This window comes from Haemaphysalis longicornis, unplaced genomic scaffold (genome assembly GCF_048455015.1).
Source record: "Haemaphysalis longicornis isolate Haplotype H1 unplaced genomic scaffold, Haemaphysalis longicornis Haplotype H1 scaffold_6, whole genome shotgun sequence".
Classification (NCBI taxonomy): domain Eukaryota; kingdom Metazoa; phylum Arthropoda; class Arachnida; order Ixodida; family Ixodidae; genus Haemaphysalis; species Haemaphysalis longicornis.
Genome location: NW_027526407.1, coordinates 40352720 through 40374459, shown reverse-complemented (window position 1 = coordinate 40374459; position 21740 = coordinate 40352720). Strand labels below are relative to the sequence as shown.

At 49.4% G+C, this 21740-nt stretch overlaps 1 protein-coding gene across 1 annotated transcript; it reads left to right on the top strand.

The window, feature by feature from the left end:
- Window positions 1–3376: 3376 nt before the first annotated feature.
- On the top strand, window positions 3377–5107 carry LOC144142981 (uncharacterized). The gene is made up of 3 exons (XM_077674807.1): window positions 3377–3468; window positions 4094–4300; window positions 4951–5107. Exons 1-3 carry the CDS (start codon window positions 3377–3379, stop codon window positions 5105–5107), a joined length of 456 nt encoding a protein of 151 aa, XP_077530933.1.
- Window positions 5108–21740: the final 16633 nt, after the last annotated feature.

The following is a 21740-nucleotide window of genomic DNA, read 5'->3' as shown; positions in this document are numbered from 1 at the left end:
ATGCCGCGACGTAGTTGTAAAGTCTGAGCCCGCAGTTGGTAGTAGCTAGCCCTTGTAGGATGCCTTGGTGCGTGACATTGTCGAATGCCCCTTTTATATCAAGTGCGACAATAGAATATTTGTGATTGTTTGAGAGTTTCAATAGTATGTATTCTTTAAGCTGCAGCAGGATGTTTTGGGTAGAGAGATGGGGCCGAAATCCATACATGGTGGTTGGGAAGTAGTTATTGTCCTCTATGTAATGGGCGAGACGATTGTGAACCATATGCTCGAGGAGTTTGCCCACGCACGATGTGAGAGAAATGGGACGGAGGTTTTTGAGTGTGAGGGGTTTTCCGGGCTTGGGAATTAGCGTGATATCAGCATGTTTCCACTGTGGCGGGAGAGTTCCTTTCATCCAGTGTTCATTCATATATGCGAGCAGATTTTCAAGGGCGATGGGGTCCAGATTGCGCAAAAGTTTGTTGGGGATCTTATCCTGTCCAGGAGTGGTGTTCCTTGTTAGGCCGTGTATCGCGACTTCAATTTCCTGAATGGTGAAAGGCGTATCCAGTTCTTGGTTCGGTTGACCGGTGTACTGCAGTGGCGGCTGTACCTGTGTAGTGGGCTGAGCTTCGAATGATTTCTGCAGCTCTTGCAGCAGGTCTTCATCTGTTCCGGGGTGGTTGTGGATTAATATTTTAAGCTTGTGCGCAGTCGTGGCTTTTGATTCTTTGGAGCCCATGAGGGAACGGAGAAGGTGCCAAGTTCTCACCCCTGCTCCAAGATATTCCGCATCTCCGACACGCTTTCTATGCGGACGACCTCACGCTATGGACACCCACTGGATCAATCGGAGATCACGAAGAGGCACTTCAAATGGAAATTGACACCGCCCAACGATATCTCCAATCCAGAGGACTTCAGTGCGCCCCCAAAAAGTGTGGTTTACTAACGCTCAGCAAGAGATCTAACCGCAAGACCGCACACAGTATACCAGAACCAGAATTACACATAAATAATCACCCTGTCCCTAATGTCCCTTACCTTCGGATATTGGGCCTCATTATAACTAGAGATGGATCTGGCTTACAAGCCCTACCACCATTACAGCGTACACTCAACCAGCTCATGCACATCATCCACCGCGTCTCCAATCGTCGCTTCGGACTTCGTGAACACGACACCCTACGCATGGTCCAAGCCATTCTCATCAGCAGGATAGCGTATGGCACGCCATACCTGGCCCTGAGACCACAAGAAATACGGAAACTCGACGCCACCATACGCCAGGCCTACAAGACCGCTATTGGGCTCCCAATCAGCACGGCAACCAAAAACCTTTTGCAGCTTGGGGTCCACAACACCTGGCAGGAAATACAAGAGGCCCACCACGCATCTCAGATACGCCGACTACAGATAACGCCCACGGGAAGAGCAACACTTCTCCGTCTACACTACAACGTCCCACCACGAGAACATGAGAAAATTCGAATCCCAGCAGACATTCGGCAACACATCCGCGTAGCCCCCATACCCCGAAATATGCACCCGGTTTCCAACAAACAGCGGCGCACTGCACGAGCTCGCTAGATTCATAAGGACAATCACCATTTACCATGCACTCGGTACACAGATGCATCGCCGTACCCTCATCAGAAAGCACATGCAGCCTGTGTCGTTAGCACGCAAGGCACAGAACTGGCAGCAGCGACCGTTTTCACCACTTCCATCGAGACTGCTGAGGAGTGTGCCATCCGCTACAACAGGCGAGGAATTTCTTACAGTTATAACCGATTCACAGACCGCCTGCAGAAACTTTCTCATTGGCCGCATCTCTCAACCAGCACTGCACCTTCTACGCCAACTAAAAAGACTACCAGAAATTAACATCATCTGGTCACCCGGCCACCAGTCCCTCGAATGGAACGAGGCGGCACACGCCGCTGCCCGTGCTTATACACACCGGGCCGTTACCTCAGAGGGAGAAAACAACGACCGAAGCGCCTCAAAGCCAGCACCAATCCATACAAACACCGAAATCTTATCCCACTACAAAAACGACCACCGTCGCTTCCCGCCACCTCATGCACAACTAACACGCGACGAAGAAACCACTTTCCGGCGCCTCCAAACCAATTCGTATCCCCGTAACACCCTACTCGACCTCGCATGGAGTATGCGCAGGGTGCGTGGCTAAAAGCCATCTTTGCTTGTGCGCCAGAGTTAAGTGACTTGCTGTTCGTCCCCGCAAACCGCGAGCGAGGTGAGGGCCGAATTTACGACGGGCAGGAGGAGGCAACCCATCGTCTGTCCATCGCGGTTCAGACTTGCAACGCATATTGTGACGTTGTGTTCGTTCGAAACGCATCTCTGGATTGTTTTGAAGTTGAATACAATGTGTGCGTCAAACTCGGGCATTCGGCTTAGGGCATTCTCTGCGATTGCACGAAAGAAGTGCCACGGGGCTTCAACGCTTTCTTTATGGAACGTACTCAGGTAAGAGAATATCCATGTCGTGTTATGGCCGTGTTGCATTCAATACAAACGGTTAAGCATTTGTTTACACTTGTTTCGTTTGTCGTAAAATGTCCAAGCACTCCGGCACTACGCTGGCAGATCAGCCGGCGAGCCGACGCTGAGCAGACGACTCATCTCTTTGCCGGAAGTGCGTGAAAAAGTCGCCCAATAGCAGGATGTCTAGCTCATGGCAAACATCTGGGAATCGATGGCGTAGACATATGAAGATGGCGGCGTCCAAAAACACGAAGGGAAGGGTGAGAAAAAGCGACAAACTTTGCAACAAAAGTGTGAGCTTTCCGCCGCGTGTAAAAGAGTAATACTTGGTACAGATGACGTTGACGACCCAATCTAACGATTGCGCTAGTTCATTTAGTGTGCTCAAAACGCCTTTCAGGGCCCCTTTAAGGGGATCCTGCAACACTACAGCCGACTATTTTTAATGCATGTTTGAGTAAAGTCTATTGTCTCAGGAATCTCCTGCCGCAAGAATTATAAAAATCCGTTCAGTATCACTGTCGATACGCGCGATGAAAAATCGCGCATAATCATTCCCTCTCAACTCGAGCGTGGACTACGCGGAGAAGGCTGCGCGCATTCTCCCGGAGATGGGGGAGCCTCATGGAGTTCTCTTCAGGAGCCTTCGATATGTCATGGGCCGGCAGGTTTTCTCTTATCTCGGCAACGCAGAGTCGCTTGTTTCCGGTGCGGAAGGAGCGGTGCGGCAATTCAGGCATAGGTGCCTGAATAGGTGTGGCTTATCCGACTGTTGTGTGTTTGGATACCTGCTCTCCCTACCGTGCGTTTCGTCGTGCAATGGACCCAGCTCTGCGTGCGCGGCTCGAAGCGGTGAGCGCGGACATGGCTTTCGACCCGTATGCGGACACTCCTCGCCGTAAAGTCAGAAAAAGAGCCGAGCCGGCAGCGGGACCCCGGAGCCACCCAGCACGCCGACGACGGCATGCGGTGGTGCGTATCGTAGAGTGATTCCCGATATCCAAATACGCAATGTAATCGAACGTACGAGCCAGGATTTTGTTTAATGCTTCCTAATATGTATCGGTGTTTTGACTGACAGCTAGCCAGCACAGTGAAAGTGCCGCACGTAGGTTCGTGAGTCGTTATTCCTTTCTAGAAAGGCATTTAGCGACGATAATGTCCGCGCTTAGCCCGCATGTGTTACGTGGATATCGCTGCTGTTTTATTTGCCTTCATTGGAGCTCAGGGGCTATAGCTCAGACCCCGGGGCCGAACTCTCCAAAGCGGCGGCCATCGTTCTGAAGCAACGCGGGGTTGGCATGCAAATGCATGTATTTTTGGCTTGGGGAAACGGTGGAAATAGCGTTGTTTTGCGCGTTACTTTGGGCCATGCTCCTGCTGCTGCAGGTGGGCCTTCTCGGGGCACCCCACGCAATTTGCACCGTTTCCCGACCCTCCAAGCAAAGCCCCAAGCCAAGAATACATGCATTTACACTCCGGCCCCTCATCGCTTTGAAACGACGGCCGCCGCTTTGGAGTTAGGCCCATGAACTTTCATTTGGCCTCCAACGCAACTTTGCTGAGCTCACGCTACTCATGGTTCACGTGCTTGCAGGTGCAGTTGCGGCCTCTGCGTCAGGAGCGACAAAGCCGTAGAAAACAAGTGTTGCTTTGACATTCCAGAAGTGTTTTCAGAAGGCAACGATGACAGTATAAATCGGCACGCCTACTTCCCCAGCCTGTGTCTCAATCCAGCCGTCCTGCAGGCCATGTGCAGGGAGCTTGCCTCTCACGGTGTGCCGATGACACGCGAGCAGCACAAGTAAGAATGCTTGCTGTAAATGTTGCCTAAAACGCAGTGGAAGCATGTGCTGGTGGAGCGTGAAGTCCCCTTAGAGACGAGATCAGCGAGTTCTTTGTACACACATTTATTTACAATTTTCCCTGTCGCCTCAAACCAAAAACTGATGATCGCAAGCAAATGCAGCACCCACCAAAGTAGTGAATTTCAAACAAACTAAACAAGCAACAGCAGTTTCGAAAAAAAGTTGCCTCACAAATGCAAATATAAATGCGAATTCATGTATCATGAAGCAAAGGAAGGAGACTTTCACATCTGCAATATAAAAAAGGTTGCCTGGAAAGTGGTTTGCCCAACATGTCTTCTGGTTGTTATGAAGTGGCGAAACAACATGTGCAACATACAGAAACAAGAACTGGTGATAAAGTGATACATGCTGTGTACACTCCTATGGACAGAACTGCACACTGCAACCCTTACGGAACTGTTGAGCATGCGCAGGTTGAAGTGAAGGAAGTTGATTTCTATGCAATTTATGAAACACTTAGAAGAATGAATTTTATCTTCTGTGCATGCTTTGTAAATGCTTTGTAAATGCTTTGAATCCTTGCGAGGCTTTCCAGCTAGACAAGTGAAAAGGCGGTAATGTATTCGTCTTGTTTTCTTTGCAGGAAATACCACTTCACAGCATACCACCTCTTTACGCGGTGGTGCTGGAGCTTCCTGGGCACAGGAAACCGTATGGTGCTGCGTGCCTGCGTCACTGCCCGCATTCGGAAGGAATTCCCCTCTGCATTTTACGACGGCTTCAAGCACACCCAAATATGAGTGGGTACATTTTCGAAATAGTGCTCTCTGAGCGCAAGTTATTCTTACTTGTCGCTTGGTACAGTTTTGGCATAATGTGTTTGGCCCGAGAGGATTAGCTGCAGAACTAGTAAAAATACTGGATGTTTGTGCAGTTATGTACCAGCTGACACAAGACATATGTAGTCTTATGAACAAAAGGTGTCTCACATTTGGGGTGAAAAAAACAGGAAAAGCTGTGTACTGCATTCCTACTTTTGTGATGAGCAGTGAATTACTTGTCACCATACAGGATAAATTCAGTATGCATTTCCTCGATTGAGGCAAGCCAGCAGCAAATGGTAATTGTCCAGTACCCTTTTTGCTTTCAAGATATATATTTCTTCAGCTGTTGATTGATTGATTGTAGGGTTTAACGCGCCGACGCAACGCAGGCGATGAGGCGCGGCGTAGTGGAGGGTTCCGGATTAATTTTGCACACCTGGGTATCCTTAACCTGCGTCTATATCTCGTGCACACGGGAGTTTTTGCTTTTCGCCTCCATCAGAAAAGCGGCCGCCGCGGCCGGGAATCGAACCCGCGTCCTTGTGCTCAGCAGCACAACGCCTAAGCCACTGAGCCACCGGGGCGGGTTTTCTTCAGCTGTGGCATAGATGGCTTGGTGCTGCTCTGCAGTATGCCACCACATCATGTACTACTGCGGAAGCGCTTGTAAGGCACCTCAACAAGCTGCTCAGTGAAGGGTCGCTTGAAGCCCGTGGTCATAAAGTGCTCTCGGGGTGTGCTGCTCTCAGAAATGGTGGTGCGAAGAGAGGTGGCACTGCACCATGCCACCACATCACCTACCAGCCCACGCACGCAGTCTGAAAACCGAAAAATAACTAAACAAGGTGCTGCTTTTATGGCAGTAAAGGCATGTTGAATAAAATAAACAATTAGATAAACTAAAAAAAAGATGTGACACAGGAAACCTGGCCTTAAAAAAGTTGGAGAACAAATGCCGGTGACTCCACATAGATGTCTTGTATGAGTTTGACTTCTTGGCAAAGCATGATCAGGCTGTTTTTTCTACAGCTGCCCATGTAACTGTTTCTTTTCCAGATTCTTCATCGTGCTCGTGGTGTGGAGCGTGTTTCACTTGTACAACAAGCCAAACAATCAACAACCATGCACAATTTGACGCTGATAGAGTTTTGTTTCGGACCACCTGGAGATAAAGTGCCGAATGTTGCTAACACATGGCGCATAAAATGAGAAGTTACCACTCCAAGAACTGAACTTTAAAAAGTGCATAACTACACTCCTATTCATGCAGCAAGCTTTTTATAGAAGTAAACAGACTAAGCAATTACTGGGGTAGAGCCCCTGCATAATAAGCTGAGTGTACCCCAAGCAGTGTTGCTGCGCCATCTAGCGAACTGCTTACCAAATGTCGGCGCTGTCTTCACTGCGGCGACAGTGAAGTGGCCCTTCCTGCTCCTAGACATCTTCACCTTGAAGCGCTTGGAACCTTTGCGATTGCGCGCCTGTGCCCTTAATGCATTTTCATTGTAGTGGAGCACAGCGAGCCGGGTCCTTTGGAAGAGGAGAAAAGGCTCAATAACACCCTGTAGGACCCTAAAAGTAGATATCCTCAATTCAAACTTCCGTGATATGACTATCGTTGCTTCCATGCTTGCTTCCACGCCATCTCGAGAATAGGCGATAGAATTTGGGGCGAAGCGAATGAGCAGATTGTTGAACGACTCGAGCGAGGACGTCTGCGTGGTGCTGCACAGGTGGCAAAGGTCGCTGAGGGGACCAGGGTTGTCCAGGATGGCTCTCATCTTGACGCGTGCAGGTGAGGCCGTTGAAAAACAAAAGTGGGGTGATTAAAATCGTGCCCTCTGTGTCCCCCACACCTTCTCTGCATGTTATTTTCACGCTTCCCCAATAACTGCAGTACAGCATAAAACGCTTGCAAGCTGCAAAACCTAAATTTTTCAACGCTGTGTTTGTGTGTGTACATGTTATGCACGTACTATGGCAATTAAATTTGAAATTTCGAAGCTGTGGCCCATAATGTTGTTCTATGCCATCATAAGGCAAGGTTTTTCCAACAGGAAGGACACCAGTTGCCATAACATTTCTATTTCCGTAAGCTGCACAGGTAGTGCCCTTTCAGAATTGGACCTGTCATGGTGACGTTGTTACTAAGGCACTGGGGTGCTAACCAGTTGCAGCCAAGGAAACAGGAGTGTACGTAATGCAAGCTGGGTGCTGTGTAATACAGGATACTTTAGAAAGAAGAAAGTAGTGCTTCAATTTCCCCACTCCACTTGAACATGCAAAGGTTGTTGCAGTTGCTTCAACTGTGAGTTTGAAACACATGCATGTTCTCTTGGTCGTCTCACGTACACGTGTAATATTTGGCTCAGGTATTTCTGGGAGTGTAATATAAACTTCGCGCAGGTTTACTTGCACTGCTCAAAGAGTGTTGCAGGGTCCCTTTAATGCTTTTGAGCTCGGTGGGACAGCCTCACGCCTGCACCACCACGCCGGATTCCGCGCGTAGCCTGTTGCTAAGGCGACACACATGGTTGCCAGCATGCGCGAAACGCCAGTGAGTGCCCTCTATAGGCTTGCGCAAAGGCTTGCGTGCAAGCTCACCCCTGCTTCCTCCACTTCTGCTCCCGCCACTTGCGCTTCGAAAACTCTCTTGACCCTCCCGTACGCCAGCGGCTTTCACGCGCGAGTGTGCGTGTTTATTTCTCACAGGGTGCTTATCTTTCACAAGAACCCCCAGTAGTATCAATAGTTGTTATTCATTGAATGCGCGATGCATAAGCGTTTCTTTTTTTCGGTGTAAACAGATAAACAACATGCACACACGCGCGTGAAAGCCGCCGGCGTACGGGAGGCCAGGATAGCTCTCGAACTGGAACAGGCAGGACTTTGCGGGAGAACCCAATGTGCCCATAAGCCTTAGCGCTTTTTACTGGTCACCTATAAGCCTTCTGCGATACAGTTTTGGCGACATGCAGCGCCCCCTTGTGTCCGACGCGTATGGGTAGTACAAAAGCAGACGACGCCAGCTGCCCTCTATGTGTTTCCCATTACAAACTAGAGAGAAACATGATTGTACTTAACTTATTCACTTTTTGGTGTGTTTAAATGAGAGTATACTGAATAAAACAGCCTTTAAAGTAGTTGCAGAGGCTAACAGAGTATCCGCTAAAAATGCCTACTTGTCCGCTTTCTTTTGAGTGAGCTGCCGCTATCGCAGCGACGTGCGTCAGTACCGCCAGGTTAGGTGGTCTAACTTCCTGACGATAATGATCGTCCTTTCTTCTTGCGTACGCTTGAAAAAGGAGCACTTAGCAAGTAGCATAGAACGCGTGGTGCACTGTTTAACCCACTGCTCAAGCGTCGCTCTCCTACAGCCTGATCTGCAAAAGGTTGCTTCACGAGAACATACAAGCGAACGCGGGTAGCACAGCTGGATCAGATGACACCACCAGCTCGGCAGCGCCTTGAAAATGAGTAGAATTTTTGTTTTATATTTTTGCAAACTAAGTAATTTTAGATGCGAAGCATCTCATGCTCGGGGCTGTGTCCCTTCCTTCCTTGTTGTTGCCCGCCGTCCGCAGTCTACTGCGCATGCGTGTCTCTTCAGCCCCGTCAGCGCTTGTCCTGACGTCAGCGCAGTACAATATAAAAAGAAATAGTTTCGCGGCGCCCGGTTTAGATCCCACGGCTCTCTGGCCGCAACGGGAGGTACGGGGCGCTCTTCCCACTGCGCTACAAACCGAGACGGGAGCATGTGCTAAGAACGCGCCTTATGTCCTTCACCCATTCAAACTACGTCAAGACGCTACTGATACAACGAAGGCACGTGAAGCTGAACGTCAACGGAAAAGACCAACTGAAAACTAATGGGAACTTCAGTCGACCCCATGGCTGCTTCGCATACTACTCAGGGTTCCCCTACGAGAAGATGGTGTAATTTTTGTTTTATATTTTCGCAAACTAAGTATTTTTTATGCAAGATTTTACGCATCACAATCTACGGACAGCTTTGTACAAGTATACTATATTGGGTAAAAGGCGATGCAAAAACGTAAAAAAATAAGCGCTAATAAAGGACGCGAAACAAGCACCAAATCGCACGTCCACTGCCTGACTAGACGTGTTCATTTGCGTTCACGTAAGAGTGCGCGGCAAAATATTTACATACCATCGTCACTGACGGTGTTTGTAATCTTATAGTGAAGGGGTCGCGCCACCGGAACCCAGAGCAGTTTTATGCACCCCAAAAATTGGTGGTAGTACCCCCTCCCTGTGCCACTGAAGGCCGACACGACAGTTTTGATCTCAAATAGAGTATGGACGGGAGATGAGAATAGAGAATTGATCCGGTTGGCCTTGTTCCCATCTTTACACTTAACCAGATTGTTGCCAGTAATTATCAAATATTATTGTCAATTCGCTTACTTTTTCCTCTTTGCGGCAAGGGCCCTCGTTCCTCCACCCTCGCCTGATTTGCCGTCCGACCCTCCGCCGTGTCAGCTTCATGCAGCTCTGCCATCCAGCTCAAAATGTGGCCGACCTCTGTTCTAGTCTGTTAAATGCCAACTGGGAATAGGTGAGGCAACGGCGTAATTAAATAAATTTAGAGCACGAAAGAAACAGAACGGCCACTCAGTTCGTCCGACCGCTTTGTTCTGTAGAACAAAGCGGTCAGGCGAACTGAGCGTATACGGTCTGTATATGGATATGGACCGTATACTTCGGGAATCACAAAACAAATTTCTCCCGATAGCGAACTACACTGTAGCCCCGAGTGTGTGCGTGCGTGTGTGTGTGTGTGTGTGTGTGTGTGTGTGTGTGTGTGTGTGTGTGTGTGTGTGTGTGTGTGTGCCCTATAGTGTACTGTCCTGTATATATGTATCCTCACTCACTTTTTCTTCCCCCTTTCCAGCTTGCCTGCTACACTCCCATACCAGCAGGCATTCCGCTGTCCACCCTGAGGGGAGACAAACTCCGTCTGCTGGTGGACTTTCCTTTCTATGGCTTATGACAATAAATTCATTCATTAAAACCGATTTCATGCTGCCGACGCTGTCACTGAGCCACGATACAATAAAAAGATAAGCTAGCGCTGCACAACGTATTCGTAACTCCGATCCAAACACGCAAAGTTAAGCAAAGTGCACGCATTAGTGCACAGATGCGCAAAAGCTCTTCGATCAGCCGGACTCGCTGACTCCCCCCCCCCCCCCGCCCTTCGTCGTCACCCATTGCTCGCCGATTTTTTTGGGTGGTTTTTTTAAAGTCCTTGTCACCAAATGTATCAGTCTAAAAAAAAGCCCTCACTTAAAAATCGACTTCATATATGACCATCGGTGAAACTGAAAGCGGCAAAGCTAGTCAACGTGTCCCAGCCGTTTTCTCAACGCTGTAACCGTATATAGTGCTGCAAAGCTTTTTTTTTTTTTTCTTGTGCCAGGCGGATCGCAGGAAGTGATTGGACGCGTCGGGGATGGGCGGGAGACCATGTCACAAAACCAACGGGAGTAGCGCGCTCAAGCTAAAAAGTGGGACCCACGCAGCTTTGTAATACCCGGAAGTCGGTACAGCCTCCTGTCGTACAGCGCCGCCTGGGCAGGGCATGATGCTCCTACGGCAGTAAAGACACCTTCTCAACGTGGTTAACTAATAAAAAGGGGGCGAGACTTACATTCCAGCGAGTCCGAGCGACTACGAAATGAGCGGCTGGAAGGGAGGGGGGCTTACCTGAGCCCGCCGCTGCAACGGCATCTCGGGCCCGGAAAAAACGAGGTAGAGGGCGATATTTTAAAACTAATAAACGCTCCCCCGATTTCTGGCGGGCAGCCAGTCATCTCATCGTCAGTACCGCGTCAGCTACTTTTCCGCGGAGCTCTGCTCTGCCACCGTGTCCGCGCGCCGCTGTAACCTCCTTCGTTCCGTCGTCTCCCCGTGGCAATCTTAAAACTATGTGAGTAGGCGCTTTTCAGGGAGCTGTAGAAGTGATGAAGACGAAACGCACGACAGTGTCACCGAGGATCACGTGGGAAAAAGAAAGAGAAAACGAGCGGAAAAGAGGCGGCTGTTGCACGGGCGAGAACTTCTCTCTCTCTCTCAGGACGAGGAACGAGTGTGTTCGGGAGCTACCGGCTTGACTCGAACGTTCAGGACACATCCTGAACGGCGAGACTGACGACGAGAGGCGGCGTCCGCACCGCAGCCTTCTTTGGCGATCGACAACCGAGCGCACGTCACCTCTCAGCCATAACAGCGCCAACGGCTAGAAAAGTGAATAGTGAATGAGGACATGCTGACGTCATGCTGTGAATGAAAAGTGAATGAGGACATGCTGACGTCAAGGACTCCGTCAGTATGCAACATGATCTCGGAAAACAACTCCTTCATGAAAGGACTGAAGACACTTAACAAGTTACACCGGTGTCTCGGCTACTCCTTCTTCTGCTTCAAGACGTACAAAGGGCGAATGCGCATCTCAGCCTCTGTAGTCGGCCCTTACCTCATCTTCGCCATTTGCTCCTGGGCCTTTTTCTCCGTCGTAATGATTCACGAAGCCTACCGTTTCTTCTTCCTGGTGCAGTTTTATGACGGAGAACCGATACGGCCGATAGAAAGGTGGATAAACCTGCTATACTTCATCCGCTGCCTTGGAATACAGCTGGTCTGTGTTGTGACGCTGACTGCACATCGCCGTTACTTCTGCAAAATCATGAACGACCTAGCAGCGATGGAAGGAAAGTTTCGAAATGTGAATTGCATGCGGCGTCACGCCATCATCGTGGTATCTCTGAACGTCCTGTTCTCAGTGATGGCCCTGTTTTCGATGTTTGGCGATCTCGCCAACTTCGACGGATACATGCGACCGCTGCACATGAAAATCCTATGCGGCGTGTTCATCCTGGTGTTCTCAGAAACAGTGTGCATGCTAGGGTTCAGCTGGATTATGTATCTCAGCAAGGCATTGGCGTCGTTTCTCGTGAGTGTTAACGAAGAACTCGAAAGTAAAGCAACGGCTCGCCCATTGGTACTACGCAATCTGGCAGAGCAACACGCCCGGTTTTGCGAACTGTGGGCGGCGTTCGCGAAGTGTGATAACATATTTGGTGTATGCATATTGGTGGCAGTGCCGCTAAATGTATGCATTGCATCTCCCTGGGGATACGCCATCGTAAGCTCGCCCGTGTCCTTTTTCAACTTCGCCACGGGCATCGGAGGATTCCTCATCTCTTTCGGTGAACTTTTCGCCTTGGGAACGTGCTGCGGTGCCGCAAAGCATGAGGTGGGTGTACTTGTGAGGCTTGCTTCTTTGCCGAAATATGCACTCACGCTCGGTAATACAGTTGAACCTGGATGTAACGAACCTGGATGTAACAAATTCCTGTATTTAACGAAGTTTTTTAATTCCCCATTGACAGCCTCATTGAAACCTATCTGTTTGCGATCCCTAATGTAACAAAGACGTCGCAATGATTAACCTCGGTGTAAGGAATTCACTGCCCTAATAAACCGTTGTTTTATGCACTTTTACTGAAAAATCGGCTCGATAAATGCCTTGATTTAACAGATTTCGCCCGTACCGCAAACTACCGTACGTTTTCACGCGTGAGAGCAGTGTCGGTGAGGTGCTAGGCCTGCCTGTCGGCGTGTAGTCGCGTGTGCCTCCACCGTCATATGTGGTATCGGTTCGTCGGTGACGATTCCCGCTGCCAGAAAAAGAAAAGTTTTGTCTTTCCACGACAAGCCCTAAATGCCGTCTCGGCCGGCCAAAAAGCCAAAAAGAACAGCGACGCCGCCCTGTAGAGTACGCCAGCTAGCACCCTGTTACCAATTTTGAGTGCGGAGCAGAGCTTCAAGTTCGCGGAAAGGCATCATTTCTGCATATGTTTGGTCATTGAAACGAGTTGAGACGCCGAAAACTGTCGAAGAGCAAAAGTGATACTTATGTTACGTTTGTGAATACGTGGGTGAGTGAACTTTCTTCTTTGGAGTGCCGTGTAGCGACTCCGTAAGTGGGAAAGCATCATTACGCAACAACAAATATACAGAAATTACAAAGCACCGAATTTCAGAGGGAACTATTTATACAAAAAAGGAAAGTACATATACAACAAAGAATACCAATAGCTATATTTTCTTATAAAAGACGTCAAAATACAGATTTTGCGCGAAAGAGTAAGTTTGAAGTTTCAACTTTACTCACTTTCCAATTGTGGAAAGTGAAGGAAGAGCTAAAGGCTACGGCCTGGCGTAATTTTCGCCTAAAGGAAGTTGGAGGACATCTTTTGACAATATCGGCGGTATCTACATTGCAATTCTCAAATTTCGGGATAAGATAACGCATGGTCTCAAAGCTATAGTTCGTTCTAATACGGGGTAACCTGTGGTTAATTTTTCTGAATTGAAAGCTATCATTAATCGAGAGACAATTTTGCTAAAATTCATGGCGATTTGTGCCGATCTCCTCGTATACACATAACGGAAGGTTGTACATGTGTAGCGGTCGTATATTCAGTAGTTAATTTGCTTCTCTGAAGTGTCCGGTTATGTGTGGGGAACGTAGATTTTCTAGTTCCCGAATAGCTTATTTGTGCAATGTAGTTACCTTTAAAATATTAGAACGATTTCTTCAGCCCCAGATTAAAAGCCAGCAAATCAATTCTGATTGAAAAATTGCCTAATGCATGGTTAACCTGAAACTCTCGAGGATTTTTTCACGGAGTTTCCACAGTCCGCCAGTAACCTTAGATAGCTTCAGTAATAGCTGATTCGCCAAAATATACGCCAAGAAAGTTTTTGCCGTTCGCAGATTGAACACCTTCATGCGAAAAATAGAGTTCAACATTCCTATCTAAAGGAGTGTTTGTAACCTTAAAAATTGCGTACCTGTTTTGTTATTATATAGTTACAGATCATTTATCAAAAGCCGAGCCTTTAGTTTCTCAAGCGAATCGTTCGCTACGATTTCAAGATCCCCCATGTTATCCCCAGGAAAAAATACGTTAGTCTCATCTGCATGCAGTATAATACATTGCGTTTGCGGTATATTGCAGATGTCATTTATATATAGCCAAAAAAGCAGAGCTCCTCAAGTGGAACCTCGTGGGACATCGTTTTTAATAATCTCATATGGTGATGTATATTCACCCAGCATTACATAGTTTACAATTACGAAGATAACTTTCAGTGAGGCTCTGCGCATCTCCCCTTATGCCATAACTGTCTAACTTTTTCAATAATACCGTGATTTACGGTGATTTAGCACCTCGCCTTTTTAAAATCAAGAAATATACGAATTGTGTTAAGCTTTTTTTTTCGATGTTTTCAATAAGCTTTTGCTTGAGTGTAGGTAGGGCCAGCTCCGTTCCCTTTACAAAGCCAAATTGTTTCGCTGTTATCATCTTGAAGCGTGTTACGTAATTGGTTAACCGCTTAACATATAAGGATTGTAAAACCTTTGAAAATATTATTAACCACAGAATTGGCCGGTAATTGTCGAAATCATTTTCGCACCAACCTTGCGCACTACGGTTAACCGATGAATTTTTTCTCACTAGGATATATGCCTTCGTGAAACACACGATTGCATACGTGAGCCAAACGTACTACTATGAAGGGGGCGATGAACCTAATTGGCTGCGATTTAATACCATCTATACCAGCAGCAGTGCTAGTTTTCAATGAAAGAGTAGTGTTTATGGTTTCAGACTCATGAGTTGGGGAAGTGAAAATTGCGCCTGGCCAACAAGTTTTGAGATATTTAATTGTATCGGGAGCTACTGCCGGATTTTTTCCGACTTGATTTTTTCCGATTTTTGCGATTTTTCCCGACAGTTCTAGTACAAGCGAAGAAGGGCTCACTCAATCGCTCAGACAGTTCTGCTCCGGACTGTACTTAATTTATTCGCGTTTCGGTTCGTTTACTTCATGGCTAAATGAAATAACACCCAGTAAAACAAGCCCATTTTTTATCGGCTTTCTTTTGAGCGAGCTCCCGCCATTGTCGTGACGTACGTCCGTATCGTCAGGTCAGGTGGTCTTACATCCTGACGATAATTATCGTTCTTTCTTCGTGCGTGCGGTCGACAAAGGAACAGTTCTAAAATAACATAAACACAGAACGTTGGACTCATTGAGCCTCAGGCGCGCATGCGCGCGTGTGTGTGTGTGTGTGTGTGTGTGTGTGTGTGTGTGTGTGTGTGTGTGTGTGTGTGTGTGTGTGTGTGTGTGTGTGTGTGTGTGTGTGTGTGTGTGTGTGTGTGTGTGTGTGTGTGTGTGTTCTATATATTGTCCTGTATATATGTATTTTCGCTCCCTCTTTCTTCTCCCTTTCCTGCCTGCCTGCTTTCCCCATTCCCCACACCCTCACACCAGCAGGCGTTCCGGTGTCCTCCTTTATTGAGACAAACTACGCCTGCTGGGGGAGTTTCCTTTCTATGGTTTGTAACAATACATTCACTCGAACAGATGTCACATTGTCAACGCTCGCTACATTTGGTCTCTGCGCCGCGATACAATACAAAGTGAAGCTGGCGCTACATTACGTGTTCGTAACGGCGATGCAAACCAGCAGTGTTTAATGAAAGTCCATCCATTAGTGCACAGGTGCGCTAAAGGGCGGCGCACCGCAGCAGATAAGCCTGAGGTCCACCGGACTCGCTTAGCGTTACCCACGATCGTCGACGACAGCGTTACTCTCTTTTTTTCCGATGGGTGGTTGTTGACAAGTCCTTGTAACCAAGCGTATGAGTTAAAACAATGACCTCTCACTTCGAATTGTACTTCATACAATCATCGGTGAACCTGAGAGTGGCAAGGCGCCGTCACCGTTCGAGCACTTTCTTGACGCTGTAAGCATATTAAGCGCTGCAAACATTTTTTTACTTTTGCCAGGGTGGTCGCCGGAAGAGATCGGACGCGCCGGAGATGGGAAAAAATTACCCCACCTTTCCGCGAGGGCAACCCTGTGGAGATGCGACGCATCTTGGGGGTTCACTTGGCGTTTCCGTTGGGTTGATTCTCTAATTGCGTGAAACGTGTGAGGAACGCGTATGATGTATTCTTTGCTTTGTTATCTCCATTCAACGCATCGATGGAAATCGGAACGCCGGTGCTGGAACGACCGCGACTATGACGCAACGTGGCGCAGCTATGACGCAACACAATCCAACACAATCCACTTTAATCCAATCCAATCCAAATCCAATCCAATCCAATCCAAGCCAAGTTAAGCAAAGCCAATCGAATCCAATCCAATGCCCCTCGCGAGAGAGTGTTCGCTATCGGAGAGGAGAGGGGGTGAGCGGCGGAGAGCGCAGCTCGCGCGGCGAGGAGAATGGGGGAGGGGTGTGGACGGACAACAACGCCGTATGGAGGGACAACGCGAGTGAATGAGATGCAGTCGCATCTAAAATCGGGAGTACCGCACTCATGTCGCTTCTGTCAACACGAATGGCCATGGGACCCCCGCAGCTTTGTTCTTCCCGGAAATGCTACCCGGAAGTCGGTTTGGGCTCCTGTCCTGCAGCGCTCCCTGGGCAGCGCATGACGCTCATACGGATAGTGAAGACACTCTCCCCATGTGGTATACTCATCAAAGGCGGGAGGAATGTTGCATTCAAGCATGCATTCGAGCCAGTCTGAGCGACTACGAAACGAGCGGCTAAGCGTTCGGCCTCCTGCGCCCGCCACTGCTGTGGTATAGGAGGCGGTATCTTAGCCTTCAAACCAGCGTCCGGGCTAATTGTGATTCTTGCGCCATATTCTTCCCTGGTGAACCTGGGTAAACATTACGGCGTTGTGATTGCCCTAGCAACGCCACCGCCATGTTGGCCGTGAAGGCGTTATAATTGTCATGGCAACAATGCGAGGGCACGCAGCTTGCGTGGGGGGGGAGTAATGTTTTCCGCTCTTATGCCGGTTGGATTCCTTCCCCCCTCCCTGCCCCCCCCCCCTTCCCACCCGGCAACCGCCGCCGCCGCCCCGCTGCCTCCACCGGGCGGAAGCCCCGCTCCGACGGCGCGAAGCCACGCCGCTTGAGCAGTAATGACGCCAGCTCGAATATCACTTGAACACTTTATTCGCGTTACGTCCGCGAACGCGACGTGCGGCGAGAAACACCGATGACCAATACAACACAGACAAGGTTGTCTGTCATCAAGCACAGCACACGCACGACACAAGTCCTATCCTTCAGCTCAGCTTCACGTACGGCATACGAACGAAGTTCTAACCTTTTGCTAACAGTACTCAAAGAGACTTCGCGTTACAATTCATCCTGGTGTTCTTGGAGTCCCTTTTGCAGCGCCATAATGTCCGAGGGAGCACACACGAGAAATCGCCCACTGCATTAGACGCACGTCGGCCTCGCTGCCTCGCATGGCCTCGCCGTGCGGAAGCAGCAACTGCGGGGACCGTTTTCGCGCAGCGCGCCTCCAGTCGCGCCGGAAAGAAGCGGAAAGACAAAAAAAATGAGTGGAGAAGTGTTTCCCCAGCGCCACTGCCTCTAGGTGCGCAATAATAGAACCGAAACTAGAAAAAGTAGCATTGGTATCTTCATCCCGGAAAGAACGAGGTCGAGGGTAATCTTTTAGACGTAATGCACGCTGCCCTCCCGCATGGTGCAGACGATGCGTCCCGATCCCCGCGTTGTAAGTGGCCCGGCGCCGCTGCCGCTGCCGGCACGCATCAGCAGGGACTCCCGCTCCGCCGCCGATACCCACCCCCGCACCCACACCTCTCTCCGGAGGCGGGCCACATGCTGCGCATCCTACAAACACACACCTTCCCACACAGAACACAATTGATACACAGTCATCCACACCTCTTTACTGACCCTACCTGTCCAGCCTGCGGGGCACTCTAAACTCACTATACCATTTCCTCTGCGAATGCCCCGCAGACCCGTGCCTCCCTTTCCCTCCCCTCACCACTGGGAGCAGATGTTACGTGACCCCGGGCCCGGGGGAGTCAGGCCAAGTCCTGACCACCTCCCGGGCCCTGGCGGTCGCGGCGGCCCTGTGGGCCTCCTCCACCCCCAATACCTGATACCGATGGACGAAAAAACGTATTCTTTCCTTCCTTCCTCATGCAACTCGATTGCTGCAATGTGGCGGAGCCTCTGCACCGACACGAGCCCAACGACTCCCCTGTGGAAAAGGGACGAGGCGCCATTGTATGGCCGCCATGACCTGTTCTAAAGAGTGCTTTAATCAAACATAACACTGATAATGATTATGATGGGCACGAGGGAGACGAGGCGTAAGCTTTTCCAACATCCTCCGCCGCGCGAAGATGGCTACAAGTTTATCTATGTGGTTAAAGTCCATGTCGGAGAAGCAGTCCAGGTGGCGCGCAAACTTCATTCATGTCCGTAGAAGCAAGCAGTGCCAGGCATCGCCGCTTCTGCTTTCACCGATGATAACTGTGCTTTTTACGACGACGAAGCGTAGAACTGTTTGTTGCCCGGGTGAGCAGCCGCTGAACATTTCGCGTGGACGAGAGTCTTCGAACCGACGAATTCACTACTGCTTGTCGATGAAAAACGCTTTGTTCGCCAGCAGGACTTTTTGTTCTTCACAGAAGTTTGCTTTCGTCGTCGGCTGTTCAGTTCTACAGACTTTTTGAATTCAAAGGCACTGTCTCCTGGTATCTTCTGCTTCGCTTTAATCTCTCGGCTGCCCTTGCGCTGCTGACCGCTCGGTGTTTTATATTAAACCTGACAACGCCAATCTTCTGGTGCCGCTGGGGTTTGAATGAGCCGTGTTGCATGATGACCAGTGTCCCTTTTGTTCTCATCGCGTATGGCAGCTTCTTTTGCGCTTTTCTCGCGACATTTGAGAGGTTTAATGTGATTCACTGGACCAAGGAATCGAAGTATAAAGGGACGAAGCGGAAATACGGTCGTTCTTTCATCTCGCTCTTAAAATGGCCCGCTGCTTGCTACTTCATGCCAGTTGTCGGTGTCGGTAATAAATGTCGTTTCAACAGGGCACGCCAACATAATTGTTTCTGATATCATTTCAAGGCGGTCGGAGTCGTCAACTGTGGTTTCTGGCAGTTTGGGCAGTTATTGTCCACCGGATTGCACAAGTTAATTGCGACACAGAAATCAAGACTGTTGTCCTTTACAGGTGGTACACCTTCAGATTTCAATTCTCGTTTGTACTGGACTTCTTGTTTTTGGATTACCAGGGTATTATTATATTCGGTTTCGGTTTCCGTATTTTCCCGGCGCTGTCTGATCTCTTACGTTATTCGGGTATTGATGGACATTATGAGACCTTGCCGGTTAGTTCTGGTCACGGTTATTTTCGTTTACAGTTTAACTATTGCCGATATTGCAGCGGTCTCAAAATCAAATGCGCCAAACATCTCCGATTCCGGCTTCTCAATGTCCTCGGTATTTTCTACTTCTCGGTTAATCTCGGTCAGGAAATTGTTCTGTTCTGTCACAGCTTGCAAGAGGTAAATCAACTAACTCACGTATGGGTGGTTGCTCCACGCAAACGTGAAAGTCATCCACGCTGCCGATCGCATCTGTCAATTGCTTCCGGACGATCCGCCACCTTTCGTATAGGGCCCCCATGGTCCAATACAGCGCCACAGACGTCGTTAAGTACGAGATCAGACTCACGGGGCAAAGGGTGGCGTGATCACAGCGGCAGGCACGCAGTCACGACGGCGCATCTCATATGTGTCGGCAAAGGCGCAGCAGTATGGAGTCCGGATAATTTCTTCTTCTTCTTGAGATGTCCCCAAGCTTTCTCAATGGGTTCGCTGAAACGACGGCTTCTTTCGCGTTCGCCAGAGGTGAGAAGGCAGTCAGCAGTTAAGCCTAAATCCTCTCGGTGTGGCTCAACTCTGGAGGTCTCTTGGTCCCGGGTTTCTTGCACCAAAAATGTGGAGAAAGGAACAAGCCGCCACGACCTGTTCTGAAGAGGGAGGCGAGACGTCAGCTTTTCCAACGACTCCCCTACAAGTGCGGACCGTTCGAAAACAGAGACGCTGGAGCACCGACTATGCTTCTTCCCCCGCCGCGCGGGCCCGTGAGCAGGGCTTCACAGAGCGCTCTAGAGTCCAGGCCTTCTTAGCGCGGCATGGAGGACCTTCTGTTCCCGAAGGGGCCTGCGGCAACCAAACTGGAAGTATTCGCCAACCTGCTGCACTACCTGGAAACGACCGGGCTCACGCAGCGGCTGTACACAGGACTGCAGTGAATGACTGATGTGCCCAAACTGACACTCCCATCACTCATTTTTTATCCTCTCTTTATTTATTTATCTGTCTCTCTCTGTCTACTTTATCGTTTCCCTACACTCTACTTCCTTTCCCCGCAATGGCTTGTATGCAGGTGAGATCCGTGTAGAGCTCAAAAATATCCCCAGTGCACTTCCTTTTCTTATCATTTCCCACAAATCAAACTTACCACGCTCCCCCGATTCCTGGCGGGCAGCCAGTCGCCTCTAAGCCCGCACTGCGTCAGTGCTGGTATAGAGGCGCATTTTTCATAGCGCTCTGCGCTGCCGCCACATGCGGCCGCTGTTGTAACCTCCTTCCGTCCGGCGGCTCCGCAAAGACATCTTAACATATGCGAGGAGGCGGGTTTAGAGGAGCAGTAGAACCGATGAAGACGAACCGCACGGCGGCGTCGCCGAGAACCATGTGGGAAGAAGGAAGAATAAGAAAAAATCCGAAGCGAAACGGACGTTGCACAGTAGAGAATCAGGACGAACGCGTGTGTTCAGGGATATACCGCTTGGACGCGAACCTACGCTCCTAGCCGCATCTTTTTCCTGGACCGTGGCCTTCTTGATCGACCAGCGGGCGCACGTCAGCTCTACACGACACCCTGCCATGCTTAAGACCAGGCCTCCGTCAGCATGCAACGAGGTCTCTGAAAACAACTCCTTCATGATGGGAGTGAGGACAATTAACAATTTGCACAGGTGCCTCGGCTACTCCTTCTTCTGCTTCAAGACGTACAAAGGGCGAATGCGCATTTCAGCTTCTGTTCTCAGCCCTTACCTCATCTTCGCCATTTGCTCCTGGGCTTTGTTTGCCGTCGTAATGATTCATGAAGCCTACCATTTCTTCTTCCTCTTGCATTTTTATGATGGAGAACCGATTCGGCCGATAGAAAGGTGGATAGACCTGCTATACTTTATCCGCTGCCTTGGAATACAGCTGGTCTGGGTTGTGACGCTGACTGCACGTCGCCGTCGCTTCTGCAAAATCATGAATGACCTGGCAGCGATCGAAGGAAAGTTTCGAAATGTGACTTGCATGCGGCGCCACGCTATCGTCGTGGTATCTTTGAACGTCCTATTCTCAGTGATGGCGCTATTTTCGATATTTGGCGATCTCGCCAATTTCGACGGATACATGGGACCACTGCACATCAAGACCCTATTCGGAGTGTTCATCCTGGTGTTCTCAGAAACAGTGTGCATGCTAGGGTTCAGCTGGATTATGTATCTCAGCAAGGCATTCGCGTCGTTTCTGAGGTGTGTTAACGAAGAACTCGAAAGTAAAGCAACGGCGCGCCCATTGGTACTACGCAATCTCGCAGAGCAACACGCCCGGTTTTGCGAACTGTGGGCGGCATTCGGGA